A 21,232-nucleotide genomic window follows, 5' to 3' on the forward strand; every position below is an offset into this window, starting at 1 on the left:
TATTTCTGAGGTAATCCGAAACGTTCGATCGACGTGAATCAACCTCGAAAGAGCAAAAGCTTGTCGACTTTTAATAGTTCTTGATTTTGATAAAAGTAACCTGAGAATCCATACATTTGCTTTCACAAATGGAACGTTCGAAAAACGTTTCTTCGCTTTTTTTTAAGAAACTTCAACCCTCTACGTTCAAGTTTTAATCTAACGTTGGTGACATTAGAACGCGTTATTTCAAGCAGGTAATTATTATTTCATTGAGAAGTTTCCAAATGTGTGAAAAGTCGAACGTCCATTCATTATCGGCGATCAATCTTCGTCGAAGAATAAATAGCCATTGAAGACTAACAAGTATCGAAAAATTTCAATAGAACCCGACGACGTGAGTCCATAATAACTGTTACTTTTCGTCGTTCTCTGGCCATTCAGTCGCTGAATGGACCTTTGATTAGCATAGCAAATTGCCACTCATCGATTTCGGTAAGCTCAGAATAACAATTTCGAACGTGGGATCTGGTGGCACCGATAAAGATATTGAGAAACTATTGGAAAACTATGGAATTAAAATCTTTTTTCAACAGCTGAAAATACTGGAAATATATGGAATTAAAATCTTTTTTCAACAGCTGAAAATACTGAAAATATCTGTTTATGAGTTTCTTCGTTTTGGAGAACTTTTCAAATTGCAATTTCATTTTTCTTTCAAATTCGTTTTCAAGGGCAATACTTTCATTACGTTAATTGACTTAATGGAAAACTTGACGAAGCATCCAGAAGTATCTATCGCGGCTTTATTTACAAAAATAGAACCACTATGGATTACGAAGAACTTTCGACGATATGAAACTTCGCAGATCGTTATCGCTCTTTATCGAGATAATCATTTTTATAGTTGAAATGTACATACAAGGGATGAAGTGATAGAAAGCTCGAGCACTTATCGGGTTTTATCGGAAAAGATAAGATTCATGATGTTTTTAAATTTTTAATTTTCCTTTAATGTGACATTCAACATTTGCATAAAGGAATCTATAATTTGAGGTCTGTTTGAATATTAATACTTTGACTAACATGGTGGAAATGATCGTCATTAAAATCACATTAAAGTAACGTTGATTAATTAATTTTCACATTTCATTATGACCCGGCTACAAAAATAGAATATTTAACATTTTGTATGGAATTCAGCCTCTAAATTATTCTAATATCGTATTTCAACGGCGCAATATGAAATAGCCAGATGGTCACAATGGGAACGAAAGGGTTAACAATGATCGTAATTTCCTGTTTGTGGTTCAGCTGTGCAAACTGATTTTATAACTTCAAAACAGATAGTGAATCGTTAGCTGGAAAAATACGAAAGGTAGAAGAATTATTCTGTTTCTATAGTCACAAACCTTTTTCCTTCTTTATTAGAAGAACAATGTTACAGGTTGTCCCAGTTTTTAAGAATCTTCGATCAATATTCTACCTACATCCAATTTTATTGCAGAACGTTTGGAAACTAAAGGTGTAAAAATTTAATCAAGTATCCGTAATAAACGGTAAAAAATTGAATTTCCGTGTTCGACGTCTTTCCTTTTCCATATTTATTAAGCAAAAAATAGACTTCATGAATGAATTACGATTACTATAAATGATAATACAAAATGGGCGAAGAAGCTTTCAATACTAAAAGCTATTCCAATTATCTTCTTATCAATATTCTCCATCTTTTGTAATAAAAATAATGGAAACCATCGAACCTGCCAACTTTTTATCCATTGCCAAAAACAACGAAATAAATTGAAAAGAAAATTTTTCATGAAAAATGAAACTTTAGATTTTGTTAAGAAACAAATTGTGACATATAAGTGATAATCGATACGTGGATAATGCTTGAATTCCCATAGGAATTCATCACCCATTTTAATGAGGACCTCAAGATTAATTTATAAATAATTAATAAAAATTTTCTGATCAACCCAAAACGTCAAAGGAGACACTAATTACAGCGAACTTATATGCATCGAGAGCACAACTTTCAATCTCCTGGATTAATTTACGTCGTACGCCTGTTTAATTAATTTTCATCTTCGTTTCAGCCTGTCTCGTCGACGAAATATAGCAGAGGAAGAAAATTATGGAGGATTTTCTAGCATAGAAATCTGCTCATAGGTGGTCCTATTCTTTCTACTAGAACCACGTCACTGGCCACTTATTTTTAAGATACACTTTCGGCTATTTTTGATCACTTACTAGAACTAAGGTCGAACAATAACCGCATTACTAAACTTTGTATCATTGTGCTCTTTTTTAGACCAAAAGCGAGCGATGAACTTTTCGAGGACAGGTCTACAATTTTTCATGCCTGAGTCAGGACACGGTCGATGAACTCTTTTAAAAAGGATTGTAATTCTTCAAATTTTCTGAATTACAAAATTACATACCCGATTTGTAACATTCCTAATGGAAATTATGCAGGCAAAGGTCGTGGAACAAATTCTCGAAGCAGTTTGTGCTATTTTCTCTGTAATTTTTTCGAAAGTAACACCATACGAAAGTGACAAGTTAAATATTTTAACACGTTATGATTAATATTGGATACCGTGGTGGCCACAGGTGGCTATTACCATGAATTTAATATAATCGAATAAATGAGGGGAAAAAATTAAGAAAAATTAGATGAAATTAATATTATATTAATCGAGGTGTCGAATTGAAAAATTTTCTTGCTATATTCTATAACTGGTCGATAAATTATTCAACCTTGATTCGTTTTTTCTACGTACCTACTTTGAATTTTAAAGAGGGGCCTCGTATACACGATTTCTTTTTTCATTATTTTCTCAATTACTCGTTTGCAATAAATTCGCCGCTAGCAATTGGTTCGCGAAATTTCGTAAAATCAAGATATGCAAGAGAAGCCATTATAATTGGCAGGATGCCCAGGTCTAAAAGCAATATGTATAAAATTCGTTGTTGCAACAACACGGTTGTTTATCAATCCGCGAATTATCGTCGTGTAAAGTTCAAAGTACACACCGGAAGTGTAGCAGCCATTTTACAATCGCCCATTCAAGATATTAAAAAAAAATGAAAATGAAGAAAAGGGTTCAGAATTTTGACTGTTCGAATTGCAGTATCGTAGGACAAACATCAAAAATTTGATCATTGAAAGTATACAATAATCAGTTCGATTCTTATATCCGGTCTAAATCACATTTTCAACGTTCCATTAATTATTCAACAGTTCGAGACAAACAATTTCGTGTCGTTGTTAATCGCTTTGACGATGCCTGTCTGTTATAATTAAAAACTGTTTTCGACGGTTATTCGTGTACGATTCTTTGCTCGTCCCTCTAACGCGATCAGCGACACGTGGATTGACGTATACATATTTAATGAGCAATGATGTTTTATAATTATGTCAGTGGATTCGATTGAACGATTGCTTGTTTCAGAGAGCGACTACAGGGGTGAAACGATTGACAAAGAATGTTTGTTTTGAAAAATATCAAACATATTTTCCTTGTTCTTAATCCAAGAAAAAGAATATACCTTTTCCCAAAATAGCCTCGTTGTATCCTACGAAAGGTTGCAAGTTCACGTTGTTCTCGCGTTGACTGCACCGCGGATATTGTCGTCTTTCTGAACGGTAAACGTTGCCGAATATTTGTCGAAACAGCTATTTGTATTCAGGAATTATGACGAAGCGTGTTTAGGAAGAAAAATTTCCACGCGACTCGAATCGAAACTGGCACCAATGGCGTTCCCAAAATCAGGTCGAAAAGACTGGTTTTATTTTGCAAAAAGAGAAAAAATTCGGAATAAAAGAAACCAAGAGTCGATGATTTTTAGAATCGAATTTTCTATGTCTTCTAATTAAGAATAATAAAAACGATTAATTTATTAAAATATTTCACACTCCTATTTGCACAGAAATAACGAAGAAACTTCGTACAAATATCTTTTCGATCCAACTTTCTCATCAAATTACAACGCGTTTAGCTTTCAATTATCCAGGCGAATAGGCCTGGCAATTCAAACAATAAGGAAAAAGTATCAAGTTCATAAGAAAATATTAGTCCATCGTGATGGAAGCATTTCCTTCAGTACATAATACGATAACATTGCTTGATATAACTGGCAAACAGTCATTTTATATTAAAAATACTAATGAACTATTTATATAATAACGTGTTATAGTATAAATATTTTTACCTTAATTCTGTTAAATGATGCATTGTTCCGTTTGTCCTGATCCACAATGTGCAACAGGTGACATACATCCCGTCTCTGGAATTAAAACCCCTCTTCATAGGTAAGGTTCTCGGAATCGAAGAAAATCGATGACCATCATTCCCGTCGGCGTGCAGAGCATCGCGTATGCAATAAACGAGGGTAGAAACTCCTTCATGGATGATCGTTTCCGCTCGATAAGACCACGCTTTAAAAAAGAAACACAGGGCCATTAGCAACAAAACGTGCAACAGGTGAGCTACAACTTTTTCCTCCTTGTCCCTTCGTTAACCTAAGACCTTTACAAACGAACAATTGTTTTCAAATATCAGAATTCCAAGAAGTGTCAAGGGGAAAATAGTCATGAAAATTTCATGAATTCGTTGAAAATCGTTATTCAAATTAATTTATCTACATCCTTTTTTTTTAAACGAAGAACAATATGTCAACATTCGTTGATAAAAATATATATATATATACAGAAATTTGTTTTATAAAAATTCCCGAATCGTTATTTATATTTTATATTCTGTCGTCTTGATCTTTTACTTCCGCGTTGTTAATTAATTACACCATCCGTGGATTTGGAATATTAATTTTTGATCAAATAAAAATGTCAATTTGCCGAATTAATGATTTTACCGTACAATAGAAGTAGAAGCTGGATCGGTCGTGTTTGGAATTGCGTCAGAAGGGTGGCACTGTATTTTAAGGTAAAGGGTTAATAAATGTCGTCGGTGAAAAGCGACGGCGATCGAACGGATACGAGACGAAAGACGCAGGTGCAAAGGCGATATTTTGTTGTGAGGACAGCCTAATGCCGCGTGATCCCTCTTTCAAATTCCCGGCAGCGCTGGAACAAGCTCAGAACGCGTTCGCTTCCCGTGGGTATCGGTCGGCTTATGAAACTTGTTCGGGGGACCAGCCCCCTCTTACCTTCTGTTTGTATACATCGACTTAGGAATTTTCGAATTCAGTCGGTTGTCATCGGTTCGACATGAATGCCACGCGATCTTCTGATACTCTGTGGATTTGTCGGAAGAACTCCGATTCGCGGAAACTCAGTGAGTAATTGTGAAATTTTGTGATTTTCATTAACGATGTGATAGATATATTTTTTAATTTTAATTACTGCTTCGTTCCTATTCGAAAATTTCTATAATTTATATCTCGCATTTTTACATAGTGAAATGTCAAAGAGTGATGTCAAATGTGAATAATTGTGAAATTTTATTGGAGATCGAATGAATCGTGATCTTTCCTGGTAGAAATATTTTGTAATTCTAAATTAAATTATCGTTTCTATATTGTGAAGTTTTAAGGAGTGATCGTGATTTTTTTTTTTTAATAACAACACAAATTTTGTCGATCCACGTTTGTGTTTAGAAATTTTTTTATAAATAATTTTGCATAGTGACATTTGAAAAAGTACCTGTGATCTTTCGTTGGACATGAGTACGATTTGTTTTATTTTGAAGAATATTTCGCATGTATTTCTGAAGCTTCGGTGAATAATTGCGAAGATTTTCTTTTAATATGAACAACTGAAAAATTTCGATATAACTCATGTTTCGTGTTTTATTTTCTACGCTCAAAATACTGCAAATAGTTCCTTCAATTTATTTCTGCGAAATACGTGTAACGCATCCATTTGATTTTGCGACTTAACACATAAACGCTTTCGTGTACGTTACCTTCAATGAATAGTGATCTCTTCAAAACATAAACATCCAGCTATGCATAAACAAAGTTCTCATCGAAGAAACACTCTCTATAGGATATTTCGAAAAACAAAATACTTCAGATGCTTAATATTAGATAATATGTAATCGAAAAGTAAATGAAGGGAGGATTTCAATTAGTATAATTTCCATTTCTTAAAATACCATTAATTAACAGCTATTACAGTGTCTATGCAATTGCTTCTATTCAAAGTTTCTCAATTGACCATGCTCAGTATGCAAATGGCCCGAATTAGGGACTGAGTTCTGTCGTTTAAACTTCCATTTCATTTCCTTCGATAAATACCGATCGCGATCCATGGAATCGTTTACAGAGATCTCAAATTTCAAACTAAATTTTATTATTTCAAATTTCCTTCTCTGAAAATGATTTGCAGTAAAAATTCACGAGAATCAGAATCTCAATTTTTATTCAAATTTTCTATATTAAAAATGGCGTGCAATTCGCAACAATTCTTATCTTGACGATACACTCGGTACCGGCGCTTTGTTTCCGCGATGATCGAGAGGACAAAAGGCAGAAATAGAGAGCTTGTTTCCGTTGATCTCAGGAAACAACGCTGATTGCGAAAGCGATGGCGATCGACGGGGACATCGGACCGTAAATCCGTGTACTTTATATCGTGGCCGCTCGCGAAACCAGCTTACTAGCTCGAAATAGTGCCAGATGCGAAATTAATCAACCGTTCCCGTGACGATTAAACGGTTCGTTCAGTCGGCGTAAGCTCCGCGATCGAAGAAGAATGTTCAGTCTCGTGCGAACTTGTGATACGAGTTGACGCTGTTCGAGAGGAGAAATGGAAGAGGATCGTTCGATTTAGAGAAACGTTTAATCGGTTATCGATGAGGAGGAATCGTTGACAAGTGAGATTTTATCATTTCTCCTCTGCGCGTTGGGTTGTGTTCTCGTGTTTAACCCTCGAATGGAGAATCCTTTTTTATTTTTATTTTTGTTTGGGTTCACCCTGCATCCCTCGATCGACGGTTAATTGATCGATAAAAAATCAGGAATTTGAATGGAACTTGAAGATTGAAATTAGATAGAATCGAAGCGATTAGCGAAATGAAGGGGTTGAAATGTTAGATTGGAACGGTCTTTCATTGGTCTTCGAGAATTGAATCTATTTGCGAGGTGATGGAGCTTGAGGATTGAAATTAACGAAGAGAATTGATTAATAATTATGAAGATATTGAAGTGAATTTAGAGAAGTGTACTAAGGTGCAGAATTATTGTCAATTAAAATTGAATCCATGGATTAAGTAAATAAGGCATTAAAATCATAAATTTCAAGTGTCTTGGAAAGTGGATGACCATTGTGGATAAAAGATGGTTCGAGCTAAGATTATATAGAATTGAAATTGATTAATGAAGTAAAGTAACATTGAAAGATACGAAGGACCAGTAGAAACGTGAATCTTTTTTTCCTTTTTTCCTTTTTCATTTGAAAACTGAGCGAATGGCTTGACAGTAATTGGAAAACAGAAACGATTGCGAACAATTTAAACGAGATAGCTGAAAGCCGATTCGATTGGTGAAATAAAGAAACCGTTTGAAACGTGTACCTTTTCTATTGAAAAAACTAGATTGTTTGACAGTGATTGAAGAAGCATATCTATTTTTTAGACTCTAATCGATCGGTAAATTATTCAGAAGCTACCTTGAAATAAGAATTGCAAAGAACCTCATTTTCAACTAATGATCGAGGAAAACGAAGGAAAATATACATTCTATGATAAAACTGCAAGTGGTTACTAATTAATCATTATGCGAAAAGAAGTTAACGAGTGTGAAGCCTCTTGAGACACGAGTGAATATTAAATGATAACTGAAGAACCGAGCAAGATTAATTCATTGATTATTTGAAGAAATAGCTGTTGTAACTTGGACTTCAAATCTCTCGAATGATAACATTTTGCTTGAAAAAAGAAAAGATTGTTATTGTGAATGGAGAAAAAGCAAGTTTATAGTACATATTTCGGATTCGCTTGTTTACTTGGAACTTTATGAATTTGATGGGTTCATCTAAGCGTTTGATCTATGTATCAGTTAAATAAAAAAAAATTATAATAATTTTTGCCCCCTTGTTCGTTATCAATTATTCAATTATATAGAATTTGAAGCGTCGTTCATCAGCAACCCTCCACAGTAATCAACGCATTAATATTTTGATAAATGAACGAATTGTAATCGCGTGTTAATCTTCAATAAAACAGGAATAACAAACATCTTGAATTTAGGTCGACAAACTTTTCCTTTTTTCTTGAACTTTCATTCGAGATGACAAATATGAAAATTGCGTGATGATCGCGTAATAATCATATTGATAAAGGAATCGAAAAAATGAAAGTGTGCCAGAAACTCAATAACAGTGGTTTCGAACAGATAATACTGAAAGTTTAATGCAATTCTAGATTAAAATAAACGAATCAGTCCAAGTGAACTAAAAATAATTTTACGATTGATTATCATAACTTTATGGGTGAAACTGCATCGTCCCTGATAAATGAAACACTAGGGTGTTCCTTGTGTTACGTCATTTGATATGAAAACCATATCAGAGGATATGAATTAATTAGCACCATTTAGAATCGTCGCATAATTGTTATCGCAAACGTAAAACAAATTAACGATAAAATAATAAGTGTACAAAAAAATCACGATAATAAAAATTATTAAAATTATTTATTATAATCTTCTAGATAATCAAATTTTATTCTAACGGGGCTTGATACTTAAATATCTCAACGATCGAACGATCGTTACGTTGGATAATCGATACTCGGTCTTACAGATCAACTAGATCCAGTTGGAACATAATTACACCAGTGTAACGTGGTTTCAATTTGACCGATAAGCATCTAAACTGACTATTATGTCACGTCGCACAAATTTACGCTATCGGTTGATCAATTTGACGAAACAATTTCGGAATATTTTGACCAAAAATATTATTTAAACAAAGTGGAGCGACGAAGTATATAAATTTTCAATAATTCGATACGATGTGATAATAATAATGGTTACATCGTTTGATTAAAAAGAGTAATTCAATAAGTGAAGTCTAGCTAAGTGAACGCGTTCAACCGGAAGTGTCACTGAAGAGTGCTGGTCATCCTGTACCGACACGTGTATTTACCATACAGCAGCGAGCACGGTAGACTTCCCTAAAGAAAATGGCGATGAAAGGAAGAAGGCACCACCCACTCGCTATAATTTTGAAAATTTCAATGTTAATAATAGAATAAATTTTAAATAAACATTTGCATGGGAATGATGAAGTTTCCTTTTATATCTCTAAGGAAGACTATTGTGCTCAACACTGTACCACAGGAAGCATAATAAACCCGTCCTTCCACATTGGCGATTTTCTATTAATATGTACAAGTCCGAACGACATTCTCCATTCGTCGTCTGGTCGTCCCTGAGGAAACAGGCGTCTACATGCCGGTCGAACGATCTATTTTCAAAATCGCCAATTGATTTCGACGTTCGATCGAACAGACTATCCAATGAAGCATAACCAGATCCCGTTTCGACGTTAATTTTGCAGAACGACCGATTAAGAGACCTTCGACAGCGTTAAATAGCTGCAATAAGAACGAAGATGGTGTTTCGATGAACATTTAGATGAAAAACCGAGAGACAGTCGCAGGAGGAATCGATCCGTAAGTTAGCTAGAGCGGACTGAAATTGGACGAAATTGAGTTAATCGACGCTGAGGGACACGAGGAAGTCAAGATGGTCGTCGAACCGTGAAACCTTCCTCCTCGGGAATAAATATCACCGGCTAGCTTAAAGTTCACGTAAAACGGGAAACGATGCTGGCAGGGACTGATCCATAGATCGTTGGATCAACAGTGAATTAGCTGTTGTTTACACAAGCCTCGGACGACTTATTGGATCTTGAAGAAATGATCTCGAACGGGATGAACGAGTCGTTGGATCCGGAAGGATCGATCGTCGGCTCGTTCCTGAAGATGGATCAATCTGGGAAAGAGAATTTATTGGTTACAGGTAATCATTTCTAATTGTAAAATTCTAGATAGTCGTAAAATTATTTGAAAACATTATAATTGTTATTAGTTGCAGCCGATGCGTTTGAGAATTATACAAGCCCGATTGTTGCATTCCTGCAACGTGAAGATTCTTCGATGAGACGCGATCCATTGTACATCGTGTTACCGATCACGGTGATCTATGCGGTGATCTTCTTCACTGGTCTGGTTGGTAACGTGTCCACGTGTGTAGTGATAGCGCGTAACAAGTCGATGCACACCGCCACCAACTACTATCTCTTCAGCCTGGCTGTGTCTGATTTATTGCTGCTGATATCTGGCCTACCACCGGAGATGTACTACATATGGTCGCATTTCCCGTACGTGTTCGGTGAAGCCTTTTGCATTATTCAAAGCTTCGCCGCTGAGACGTCCGCGAATGCCACTGTCCTCACCATTACCGCCTTCACCGTCGAAAGGTTGGTAACCATTTTCCAATAACCATTTCAAATTAGCAGGAATATTCGGATACTGGAGTATTCGAGTACACGAATATAGCAAGTGTTAAAATACTCGAGTACTTGAATATTGCAAATACTAAAATACTTGAGTACTCGAATATAGCAAATACTAAAATATTCGAGTACTCGAATATTGCAAATACTCAAATATTTGAGTACTCGAATATAGCAAATACTAAAATACTCGAGTACTCGAATATAGCAAATACTAAAATACTCGAATACTCGAATATTGCAAATACTCAAATACTCGAGTACTCGAATACCATAAATATTTAGATACTAGAATACCCCAGGTATTTAAATATTCGAGTACTCGAATGGCTCAAAATCGAGTACACATCCAGTATCCAAGTATTCTATTAGCATTCAAATATTCCCCTGCTCAGCGTCACATTTAAGAATTTCATTATCCTTTTTTTCTATATCATTTCAAGACAATTGATACCAAAAGATATTACAACTTATAAAGCCCAATTTCCTCGACTCACTTTCACTTTTAAGGGTTCATTTCAGACAAAAGAGGAAGTGTATATTACGTTTGGTCCTTTTTATGGTAGCCCAATCGCCCCTAACAGTTCCGTAACAAGCATTTCAACCACCAATCGAGGGTGAAATTGTTCCCTCTGGGTTCCGAGCGTTAGGTTTCGTGATTCCGGAATTGTTATGATCCTATAGTCCCTTGGGGCAATAATTACAAGTAACTAGTAACTAAACGTAACGTTTACGTGATAAAAATTGATCGATCTTCATCTTTTTATTCTTCTTCCAAACTTCGAAAGAAAACTTTGTTCCATTAATAGAATCTGTTAGGGTTACAAATTATTTCTTATAGAGCTGTTTCTAATGTTATACATATAACTGCAAATAGAAAAATTGTATCAATTATTTCTTGAATATTGAAATAGAATTGTTTTATTTCATTTCTTTTCTTTTTTCTCGAAGGGAGAGTATCGGTGGAGATGTTTATGGGGGATGGTTAAGATTCTATGGTTTCCCGATGAAAATAGATATATCGGAGGGTAGAAAAATAGGTGACATCGATTGCTGTATAAATACAGGAAGAAAAGTGATTACGTTGTTATTTAGTTTAGTATCTATTTTATTTATTTCCGAGCACCCTAAAACAAACTTTTATTTACCTGCTGTTGTTGTGATTTTCTGAAGGCTTGGGGAATTACATAAAAAATTTCAAAGGTATTAAAATTTTTTCTACCAATTGAAATAATTAAGGTAATAGACTTAACCCTCTGCGTCTACTTTTACAAATTCACCAAACATTTCTATTTCTATTATTACATCTATATACGCAGCAAAGAGAAAGAGGTGATTGACACTCAAACTTCATTAAACGAAAATAAACGTGTCAAGAAACGTAAAACAGAATGAGTTGACGACAAGAATAACCGTCCTGTTTACTTTCCTCTAATTTCTCAACCTGACGAGTCATCATCCTCAACGAGTTACACCTCGTTCTAAATTACCCTCTTTAACAAAAATTTCTTTTTCCGGTCACTGACGTAACTAGCTCCTCTAACTTTGCAATAGAAACGTTCCAAATATTTGTCCCAATTTTAAAAGACTCTACAGAAGGAGAGTCAGTCCACGTTTTGTAGAGGTTCGACTCCATTATGAACCCTATTTAATTACGTCAATGTTTCTTACTCGACAAATATTATCTAACGAATAAATCGTGCTCTCTTGGCTACGCAGTTAAGAGAAACGTTCGTTTCTCTCTCGATAAGTATAGACGTAAAACGGTTCCCATCTAAAAGCATCAAGCTTTCTGGGGTGTATGGTTACATGTCATCCCCCTGTCAAGCGGAGATTCCCAGAACTGACGGAAGTAACCCTTCCTACCTACTTCGACACAAACAGAAACCTGCCTCTCTTTCAGGACTCTCTTTTATTCTATTTGATTGCCAGACGTAGAAATAAAGGTCTGTTGTCTTTGTTTCTTCCGAACTACGATTTAGCAGGAAAATCATGGAAGGCATTGAAAGAGATACACGTGAACGTTTGAAGAAGATACGTTTTACATTGATTTATGATTGACGTTCGAGTGATTTATTATATAGGGTGATTGATTGACACTTTGGTGATTTATTATGGGGTGTTAATGGCTACCATTTGGTATGCCGAAGATGCTGCGAATATTAATGAAATTTTTGGTCAATAGGTACTCTCAAATTCTATCTATAATTTTCTATCACAATTACAATTATTAATATTCAATTTTTCAGGGAAATTTTATTGAAACTTCGCTGATTAAGCAACAAATTAGTTATTTTTAATCGACTTCAATAAAGGAGGAGGTTATTAAAAAAAAAAAAATTAATACTTCAAGGGTTTCAATCTTTTTTATTTTATTTCTCTTTGTTTGCTTGTTTCTCGCTCGGCGTTGAAAATATGGAAGCAGGTTGGCTTTGTGCAAAAGTGTTTCCAACGTGATAAGTTGACACTGCTTTCTCGGGCACAAAAAAGAAATTTCTTTGTGAGATAAAGCTTTTCATAGGAACGCCGAGTTGTCGTGGGAAGCTTTTGTGAAAGTAAAACTGATTCTTCCATAAAATCAGAGAACCTTTAACATAGTATTCTATTACCCTTATTCTTTATGTTAAAGTTTAGAATCGTATTCGAAAACTCTTCCTTATCTGGGTGTTTTCCATCTAATCAAATTGTTTCCCATCTAATGTAATTTCCAATTTTATCTTTTTATTTTCCATAGATTCTCTGGATAGAATCGTGAAAAATTATGAGAATTATAATTTCAGATACGTAGCGATTTGTCACCCATTCATCTCCCACACGATGTCGAAACTATCTCGAGCAGTGAAATTTGTGATCGCGATATGGTTCACGGCTCTTTGCCTGGCTGTGCCGCAAGCGATTCAATTTGGGGTCATTTATGATTACGGTCACAATGGTTCAGTGATTACGGACAGCGCCAGATGCACGCTTAAGTGGATTCTGATAGATCACGCGTTCGAAATATCAACGATGCTGTTCTTCGTGGTACCCATGACGATTATTACTGTTCTCTACATCCTGATCGCGATCAAACTGAGGAGATCGAGACTATTGACAGCCAGCACCGTGAAGAGGAATCACTTACCAGCTGGGTTGAATCATTGCGAAAGCGGAAGAGGGAAGACTACTGCTCAGAGAAACGTTATTCGTATGTTGGGTGAGTCAATATTCAAATCAAGTTTTCTAATTTCTAAGTTTCTAAATTTTCAATTTTCCAATTTTACAAATTCTTAAGTTTCTAAATTTCTAATTTTCCAATTTTACAAATTTCTGATTTTCCAATTTTACAAGTTCCTAAGTTTCTAAATTTCTAATATTCCATATTCCTAAACTACTGAATTCCTAAATTTAGAACGAAGAGGAAGTATATTCTTGCTGAGGATTTGAATAGATAAATAATAGCAAACGTGGTTGATCTCGGAAGTGAATGATTTGTCTTTATTGTTTGGCCAACTGCGAGTGTCCTTTCGGACGTGCTGGAGGATCAGTCTGTCTTACGTTCCCATAAAAATAGCTTGGTAGGTGATAAATTCTTTGACGAGCTTTAACACGATCTTAATCCACGTAAAGAATTTATTATCCTCCTTCTGCAATCGTTGCTATTTGAAAGTGTCTTAGAATTCCATAGAATTCTTCAATTCTCTTTGCTCTTATTCTTATAACTTATTCTTCCTGAAATTCCTTGGAATTCCTTCAGAATTCTCATCGAACCCAATGCGATGAAACAGCAAGATTTCAGAGGTTCGCACAGAGGTTGATCCAGCAGACGTGATCCCTCTGAATTCCTTATATCCTAGTAAAGGCCCAAGATAACACATCGGACGTCTTATCACGAGGATGCTCGATAATTGAATTAGCTATCATAAATTCGATCGATGCCGTTTCCCCAAAGTTTTTTTTCGGTCGCGTGTATACTGGTACGTGACTATCTGGATGTTTCCAAAAGGTAGTCCCGTAAAATCGAACGACCTCGTGATTTCGGGCAGTTTATGGTGGCATGCGGTCAGGACCCCTCGCCTTTGTATTATATCGACAACCATATCCAATAGAACGAAACCATTACCGACACCACCGTATAGAACAAACTCATCACGCGGTTACTTCCATAAACGTTTCAGGATATTTCTTTTTTTTTTCAACTATCCTTGCACTCTTCCCTTTTTTGTAATTAATTTCTTATGCTTTTAGAGCTTTAAATCGATGTGCCATGTGTGCCATTTTGAAATAGTTTTATCCGATGAAATTTTGCCAGAATCGATACTTGTTTCGAAATAGTGCATTCGTTATGCAGCAACTTGATGGAAAATATGATTCTTGTCTACACGTGTTCAATAAAACTCAGCCTGATAAATGCGCCACGTGTAGCCACGAAGGAATAGAATAAAAGAAAGGCACGTTTGTTCGTTCGATGGGGGAAGAAGAATATTTTTCTTCCACGTGCATCAACATCGATTTTCCATGCCGTTAACGTCTTTCTTGGCTCGCCTATTCTCGGAGAATTCTACTTGATCACGTTCGAGGGAAAAGTTCGCTTAACTATATCACTGAAACCAGCTTATATGATTTTGTTTTAGTACCATTTATTGGCGTTGAAAATGTTGAATAATTCATGTTGCAAAAATTAAGATTTGCAAATAGGCAAATTTCTAATTTTCTAATTTTCCAATTTTCTAATTTTCTAAATTTCTAAATTTTTTCTTTAATTAAGCTCCACCTTAATTACTTCCCCAACAAAAAGGTTACACACATTTACATATATCCTTTAACAGAATATACCTTTCAGAAACTTAATTTTTTTTCTCGACGACTATATATTTTCCATTATTCGCTACGATATTTTTGTCACAATGATAAAAACGTTTACGTTGTTAAGAAATCGTCGCGAAGAGTCGTGAAGCCTTCTTTAGTTCATATAAACTTTGAAATACGAGGATAATAAAATTTCACCGACAACTTTTTCCTTCGATAAATCCTAGGCCAAATTGTCCAAGTTTGTTTATGACTCTTCCTGTTTTGACAATTTGATTGGCACGATGAAAACTTGTTGACCAAATCGCATTAATTTTACATTACACAACTATTCCATAAATAAATATTTAAATAAAACTTGACTTTTATTTATTCATTATTTCATTTCAACAGGTAGTTCTCGGTTTCAGTTTATTCACAAATCATTTTAAACCATAAAGTGTAATACTTTCCATAAACCTTGGATCGTTTTCACATAAATTCCTGATGTACGAACTTTATTTCAAGTTATCAAAGTCTGTTTATGGAGTATCAACTTTCGTTAAGTACTTAATGGAATATTTCTGTACACACTGAGGATTTCAATTTACTTAAATTATAAAGTTATTCCCATTTCCTTCTGACTGTTTATATAACATTTCCATACAGATGTAACAATTCATTTATCAGAAACCACTTCGTTTACTTCCGAAACAGTAGCAAGTATGAATACATTTCCAACACTATTTTCATCTCAATTCACAAAGTTGAAACAAAATGTAGGTCACTTATGCCATAAAGTTTCATATTTACACAAAAGCACCGAAAAGTAAACACTTCATTCTTCGGCTGTTCATTCAGAAACCCAAATTATCACACGTGTGCCTTCGAAAACGTTCAAACATTGTTTCCTTTGTTAATTTATGAGATTGTTTAAAGCCAATCGCTGAAATTAGCCCGATTAAAGGATTTATGCTTCTCTTTAATTCCCATTCATCACCAATTAGTAATTGAATCAAGTTAAACATGTATAACATTTATGAATCATAATTCAATAAAATCAATAACCCATATTAATTTCATAAAATTCCAATTTCATTACGCTTTGAGGGTAGTTTTTCAGGGGTAAACTAAAAAATAAACTAAATGCACATCATGATAAACGTATTGAGAAGGATGTAATTCTGCTGGATCTTTCGCGATTTACGTAAGCGAATCGATCAGGAAATAGATCGTATTCGCAGCAGACCTTGTCGAATGTTAAACAAATCGGTGCTGCCAAAATATCGCTGTAAATAGATCCTTCGAAATGGTGATTGCTTATTCGAAAAGAGGAAAGAAATAAAAATGACAAAACGCTCTTGTTCAGTTTCCAATCTATTGTTTCGCAATTTGCAATCTAAAAATACCACTTGCAGCCTTGAAACTTTAATTACGATAATGATTCAAAACAACAATAATCGAAATGAATTTGCTAAACGAAGCTTATCAGACCAGTGGCTCCAAGAATCTCGAAACTGTCGCGTTTCGATCGTATCCAAAATGTTGTAAATTCGAGAGCAGCATTATCTTTTTTCGAGTACACAGGGGGCCGTTTAATCTTCATCCTCCTCCTATATTTACAGACCGAAAGATAACGGTAACAAAAATTACAAACGTCATGAGCCGAAATTCAAGGGGCGTTGGATAGATTTTCGCGTTTCGATTAAAACGTAATATATTACCACCAAAATCGATACGAAATTATCAGACAATAAATGTCGGTTATTTTTACCAGCGATACGGATGTTGAAAAACATTCCCCTGATGACGGCTGGCTTTTATGGATTTTGTTTCTCGAAAGCAAAGAGACAAATGAATTTTTACGAAAATTCAATGTTCTGGCTTTTAGGCAAATGGATGAATAAATGAATTGAAAGGAAAAATAATATAAAAACCTGTCAATACAAATATTCAAAAAATTCAAAGCTTGAATATTAAAATTAATTATCTATGTTTCTGGTAATTAGCAGCACTCCAAATGAACAGCCTGCAATGACTGTTCCCAGAGGAAGGGTGAAAACACGATTGAAAGGAATTGTTCAAAATATTCGTGTATTTTCTTTCGATACGAATACGTTCAGGTGCATGTTTTCAATTTATTGCCAGAAACAATCGCGTGATTCGGTTGATTGTTTCTGAATGGCACGTTTCACTGTCGTGTAACGCATTATGCATCGAAATCGAGTCTCTCAGTCGCTGATATTACAGCTGCACGCTATTTGCTACGACTGTATAAATCGTTCCCTGTCAAATATTTGCTGGGAAAATAAACGCAATCGCGTGTTCCCCTCGTTTCTACTTGCGAGAACTCAATCGTTCGTTGATTCCGGATTTTAACATTGAAACAATGGTATTAAAATAAATATTTTGATCCGTGTCTGGCTGGTGTGTATTCTACTAAATTTGGGGTACATTGTTCCGTTCTGAAGATGGTAAACATAATTAAAACAGTGCGTATAGGATTCCCCAATTAAGAAAAATGTGAAGAGACATAAATTGGAATTTTCTGAAATCAAGTATTTATTTTCCAAATTTTTTTTTTCTACGAAATTTGCCTCGAAAAAGAAAAGAAACATTCTGCATTGTTTGTCTCGAGTTTTTAACTCCGGTAGCTTGTTTAAACCAATGCATTTCATGGTTTTATTATACCTCACTTCTCACCACGTTTGGAAGCTCTGAAGTATTCTAAATTCCTAGCTTCTCTCATCCTTTCCCTTATTATTCTTTGCTTTTGCTCGGGGGTGGTTTTAAAGAAGCACCCTGCTGGAAATTCAGTCACGAAACTGACCCGGTTAATTAGAAGTCTTTGCGTTTAAGAATCGCTGAAATTATTGCTGTTACGTGAAACACAGCCGTGTAATATCTTGAACCCCGGGCTATTTATAAAGAAATAAAGCAAGGAGTTAACGGGTTGAAAACGTATCGTAATAAATCGTGTACGTAAATGGACGAGCAACAGCCTGCTATCGAAGTCGATAATGCACTGTGGATGCATTTCGTTGCATGATATGTCGGGTTAAAATAGACCTTGCTGCAACGATGATGTCTCGTTATCAGCTTCCGGTTTTAATTTTATTGATCGCGTACGTTTTATAGCTTCCGTGAATTGAACCAATGTCGTCGCTATTGTTGTGAGAGACTAGCATTATTTAATTCAGTATTAATTTTGTATCGGTGCAAGGAGCCACAGAGCTGTTCATCCTTCAATAAATTGTAAAAATAAAAATGAAGAGAATATATAAACGCAGACAAAACTTTTGGATAGCAATTTATCTTTTTGAATAATTAGGCATTCAGAGCCGTTACTTTTTTATTATAAATATTCGTCCTCGAGACGAATCATCGTATAAAGTAACCGAAAGCCAAGCAAACGAACGACAATTTATTTCTTGAAAAATATTCGTCATCATATATTTTGGGAATTCTATACCACTTGCGCTTCGATCGCTATTCATCGAAGAATTGCTCAAATCGAGTATGAGAAAATAAAGAGAAATGACAATGATATTTGGCGAAGCAGTTGCGGGACGATGTAAATTTATCGTTCGTTTGGGAAATCGATGTCTCGAAAATATTTATTCTATCCCCTTTCGTTACAATTGGTCATTGATTTATCGCGGTAGCAGGAGTTTCTTGACGCATTGTATCCGTAGACCTCCTCCCAGCAGGATTTCTCGAATGATTGATAAGCAGTTATTTTTTACGCAAAACAAGTATGGAAAAAAATGGTGTGACCTCTGGAACGACATTTTTCATGAAATAAGAATTTCGCGACACCCGAGGAAGGAATTGAAAGAATGTTGTCACTTTAGTTGCAGTGGTGGTGGCGTTTTTCATTTGCTGGGCACCGTTCCACGCCCAAAGGTTGTTGGCTGTATACGCGCAGAATACCAACGCGAAGCCGGAAGACGCGTTAGTAATGGTCTACACCATCCTCACATACGTGTCAGGGGTGTTTTATTACCTTTCCACCACCGTGAATCCGCTGCTGTACAACATCATGTCCAACAAATTCAGGGAAGCCTTCAAGGTGAGTTATTACCTAAGAATTCTTAATTAAACTTTCGATTCAAATTCGAACCTGTCTTACTTAAAATCATTAATCAGAAAATGTTAATTTAATTTAATTGAATTAAAATTAACTGAAAATGATACGAAAATTTTAAATAAAGAATTCTTAATTAAACTTTCGATTCAAATTCGAACCTGTCTTACTTAAAATCATTAATCAGAAAATGTTAATTTAATTTAATTGAATTAAAATTAACTGAAAATGATACGAAAATTTTAAATAAAGAATTCTTAATTAAACGTTTCGATTCAAATTCGAACCTGTCTTACTTAAAATCATTAATCAGAAAATGTTAATTTAATTTAATTGAATTAAAATTAATTGAAAATGATACGAAAATTTTAAATAAAACATAGTGCGTTAACCAAACTGAAGTTAACTTCCAGTCGATGCTGTCGAATCACTGCGGCCGGAAGTGGTCCTCCCGGAAGTCAGTCCCTCGACAACCGACCTACAGCAGCCTGTCAAGGTATCCAAGGTCCGCGAGGCAAGCGGATGATCGTCAGAATTCGCCATCAATATCCGTCAGCGACGACAATCAAAAGCTGACGACGAGCATCCGTCGTACAACGATCTCGAGCGATCTGAACGGATCGGCTGAAAAGAAGAATCAAGAGAATCGTTCGAAAATGAATAGGATAAATCATCATAGGGAATACAGGAGAAGCATGTCCAGAGGATCGAATTCCAGTCAATTGACTTTGATGACTTCGATCAGTAAAAGTTTTAACGAAGGAAATAATAACGTGGCTGCAGCATGCGTGAACGAGTGTCTGTTGAAGATTCAATCGCCACCCAGGGCTGTCACTCTTGGTAAATTTTTTATTTTATTTATTAATTAATTATTTTATTATTTATTAGTATGTGTGTTTTGTTTTTTAAACAGGAATAATTGCTGAAAGATTGAGACTAGGAACCAAGGGTCTCTTTTCACCCCAACAGAAAGTATCAACGATTCCCATGTCGAAACCGGAAATAAAAACGGAACAACCACGGTTTCAAAGTCATCCTAGTATAGAGAGTGCGAACACTATTAGCAATTCGAGCTTACAGGATTTTGACGAGACTGAGTTTACTGGTACGGAGCTGGCGCGATACATGGGCGAAATGAACTGCGACTCGGTCACTTGACCCTCCTTTCCGGAAACGAGTGGACAAGTTTCTCAGGCGAATGAGATTTCTTGAGAAAATGTAACGTCTCGAGAGGCGTCGAGTATTGAGAGCTAAGGAAATCTAAGAAACTGGAAAATTGGGAAACTTCAGAATCTGAAAAATTGGAATAATTTACAAACTTCAGAGTTTCAGAAATTGAAATATTAGAGCTTAAAAAATTTGAGAATGTGAAGAAACTTGAGAACTCAATGTTTGAGTAATTATAAACTTTGAGAAATTATGAAGTGAGATTTCCTCGTGTCTAAATATTTTAAAGAAAAGTGTGTATAGCTATAACTATGTTACGATCGACAAGTTATTGTTTAAACAACATATTATTTCACCACTTTCAAAATATTTCGTTAACAGTTTACAATAACTGTTTGAAATTATTCAAGAAGAATTGAACTATTTATTCATTTCTGCCGTTTGGCAAGTGCAAAATTTGTACTTCGAAGTGCAACATAACGATACATATATTTATTAACAATTGAAACGAAGATGTTATTAAATAAATGTTAAAAAACCTGACTGTAAGATTGACAAAGAAAGATACTTCGTACAATGAAATTTTTCATTTGAAAAAACTTTGAATTTTGTTTCAAAGAAAGAATAATCTATAATAGATGTTATAAATAACACAAAGGGAAGACAATTAACAATTATTTTCCATTCCATCATTCAACCTTACTTTTCTACAAAATAAAAAAAAAAGTACCCTCTCACTGATCTAT

General features: G+C 35.0%; 1 protein-coding gene across 5 annotated transcripts; it reads left to right on the forward strand.

The window, feature by feature from the left end:
- Positions 1-5,099: 5,099 nt before the first annotated feature.
- LOC114878684 (pyrokinin-1 receptor-like) lies at positions 5,100-21,227 on the forward strand. 5 transcript variants are annotated; one of them, XM_029192800.2, is made up of 7 exons: positions 5,100-5,279; positions 8,750-9,972; positions 10,042-10,432; positions 13,249-13,661; positions 19,087-19,304; positions 19,733-20,159; positions 20,233-21,227. In XM_029192800.2, exons 2-7 carry the CDS (start codon positions 9,870-9,872, stop codon positions 20,475-20,477), a joined length of 1,797 nt encoding a protein of 598 aa, XP_029048633.2. In that variant the 5' UTR covers positions 5,100-5,279; positions 8,750-9,869; the 3' UTR covers positions 20,478-21,227. The 5 variants fall into 5 exon arrangements, with proteins under 5 accessions (XP_029048633.2, XP_029048607.2, XP_046141003.1 ...); XM_029192774.2 differs by having other exon boundaries at positions 9,509-9,972; XM_046285047.1 differs by lacking the exon at positions 5,100-5,279 and adding an exon at positions 5,298-5,479.
- The last annotated feature ends 5 nt before the right edge of the window (positions 21,228-21,232 follow it).

Source organism: Osmia bicornis, chromosome 3, assembly GCF_907164935.1.
Source record: "Osmia bicornis bicornis chromosome 3, iOsmBic2.1, whole genome shotgun sequence".
Taxonomy (NCBI): Eukaryota; Metazoa; Arthropoda; class Insecta; order Hymenoptera; family Megachilidae; genus Osmia; species Osmia bicornis.

Coding starts and splice junctions, on each gene's coding strand:
- LOC114878684 (XM_029192800.2), top strand. CDS start 9,870: ATGATCTCGAACGGGATGAACGAGTCGTTGGATCCGGAAGGATCGATC. Junction 13,662..19,086: donor AAACGTTATTCGTATGTTGG/GTGAGTCAATAT, acceptor TTGTCACTTTAG/TTGCAGTGGTGGTGGCGTTT. Junction 20,160..20,232: donor ACCCAGGGCTGTCACTCTTG/GTAAATTTTTTA, acceptor TTTTTTAAACAG/GAATAATTGCTGAAAGATTG.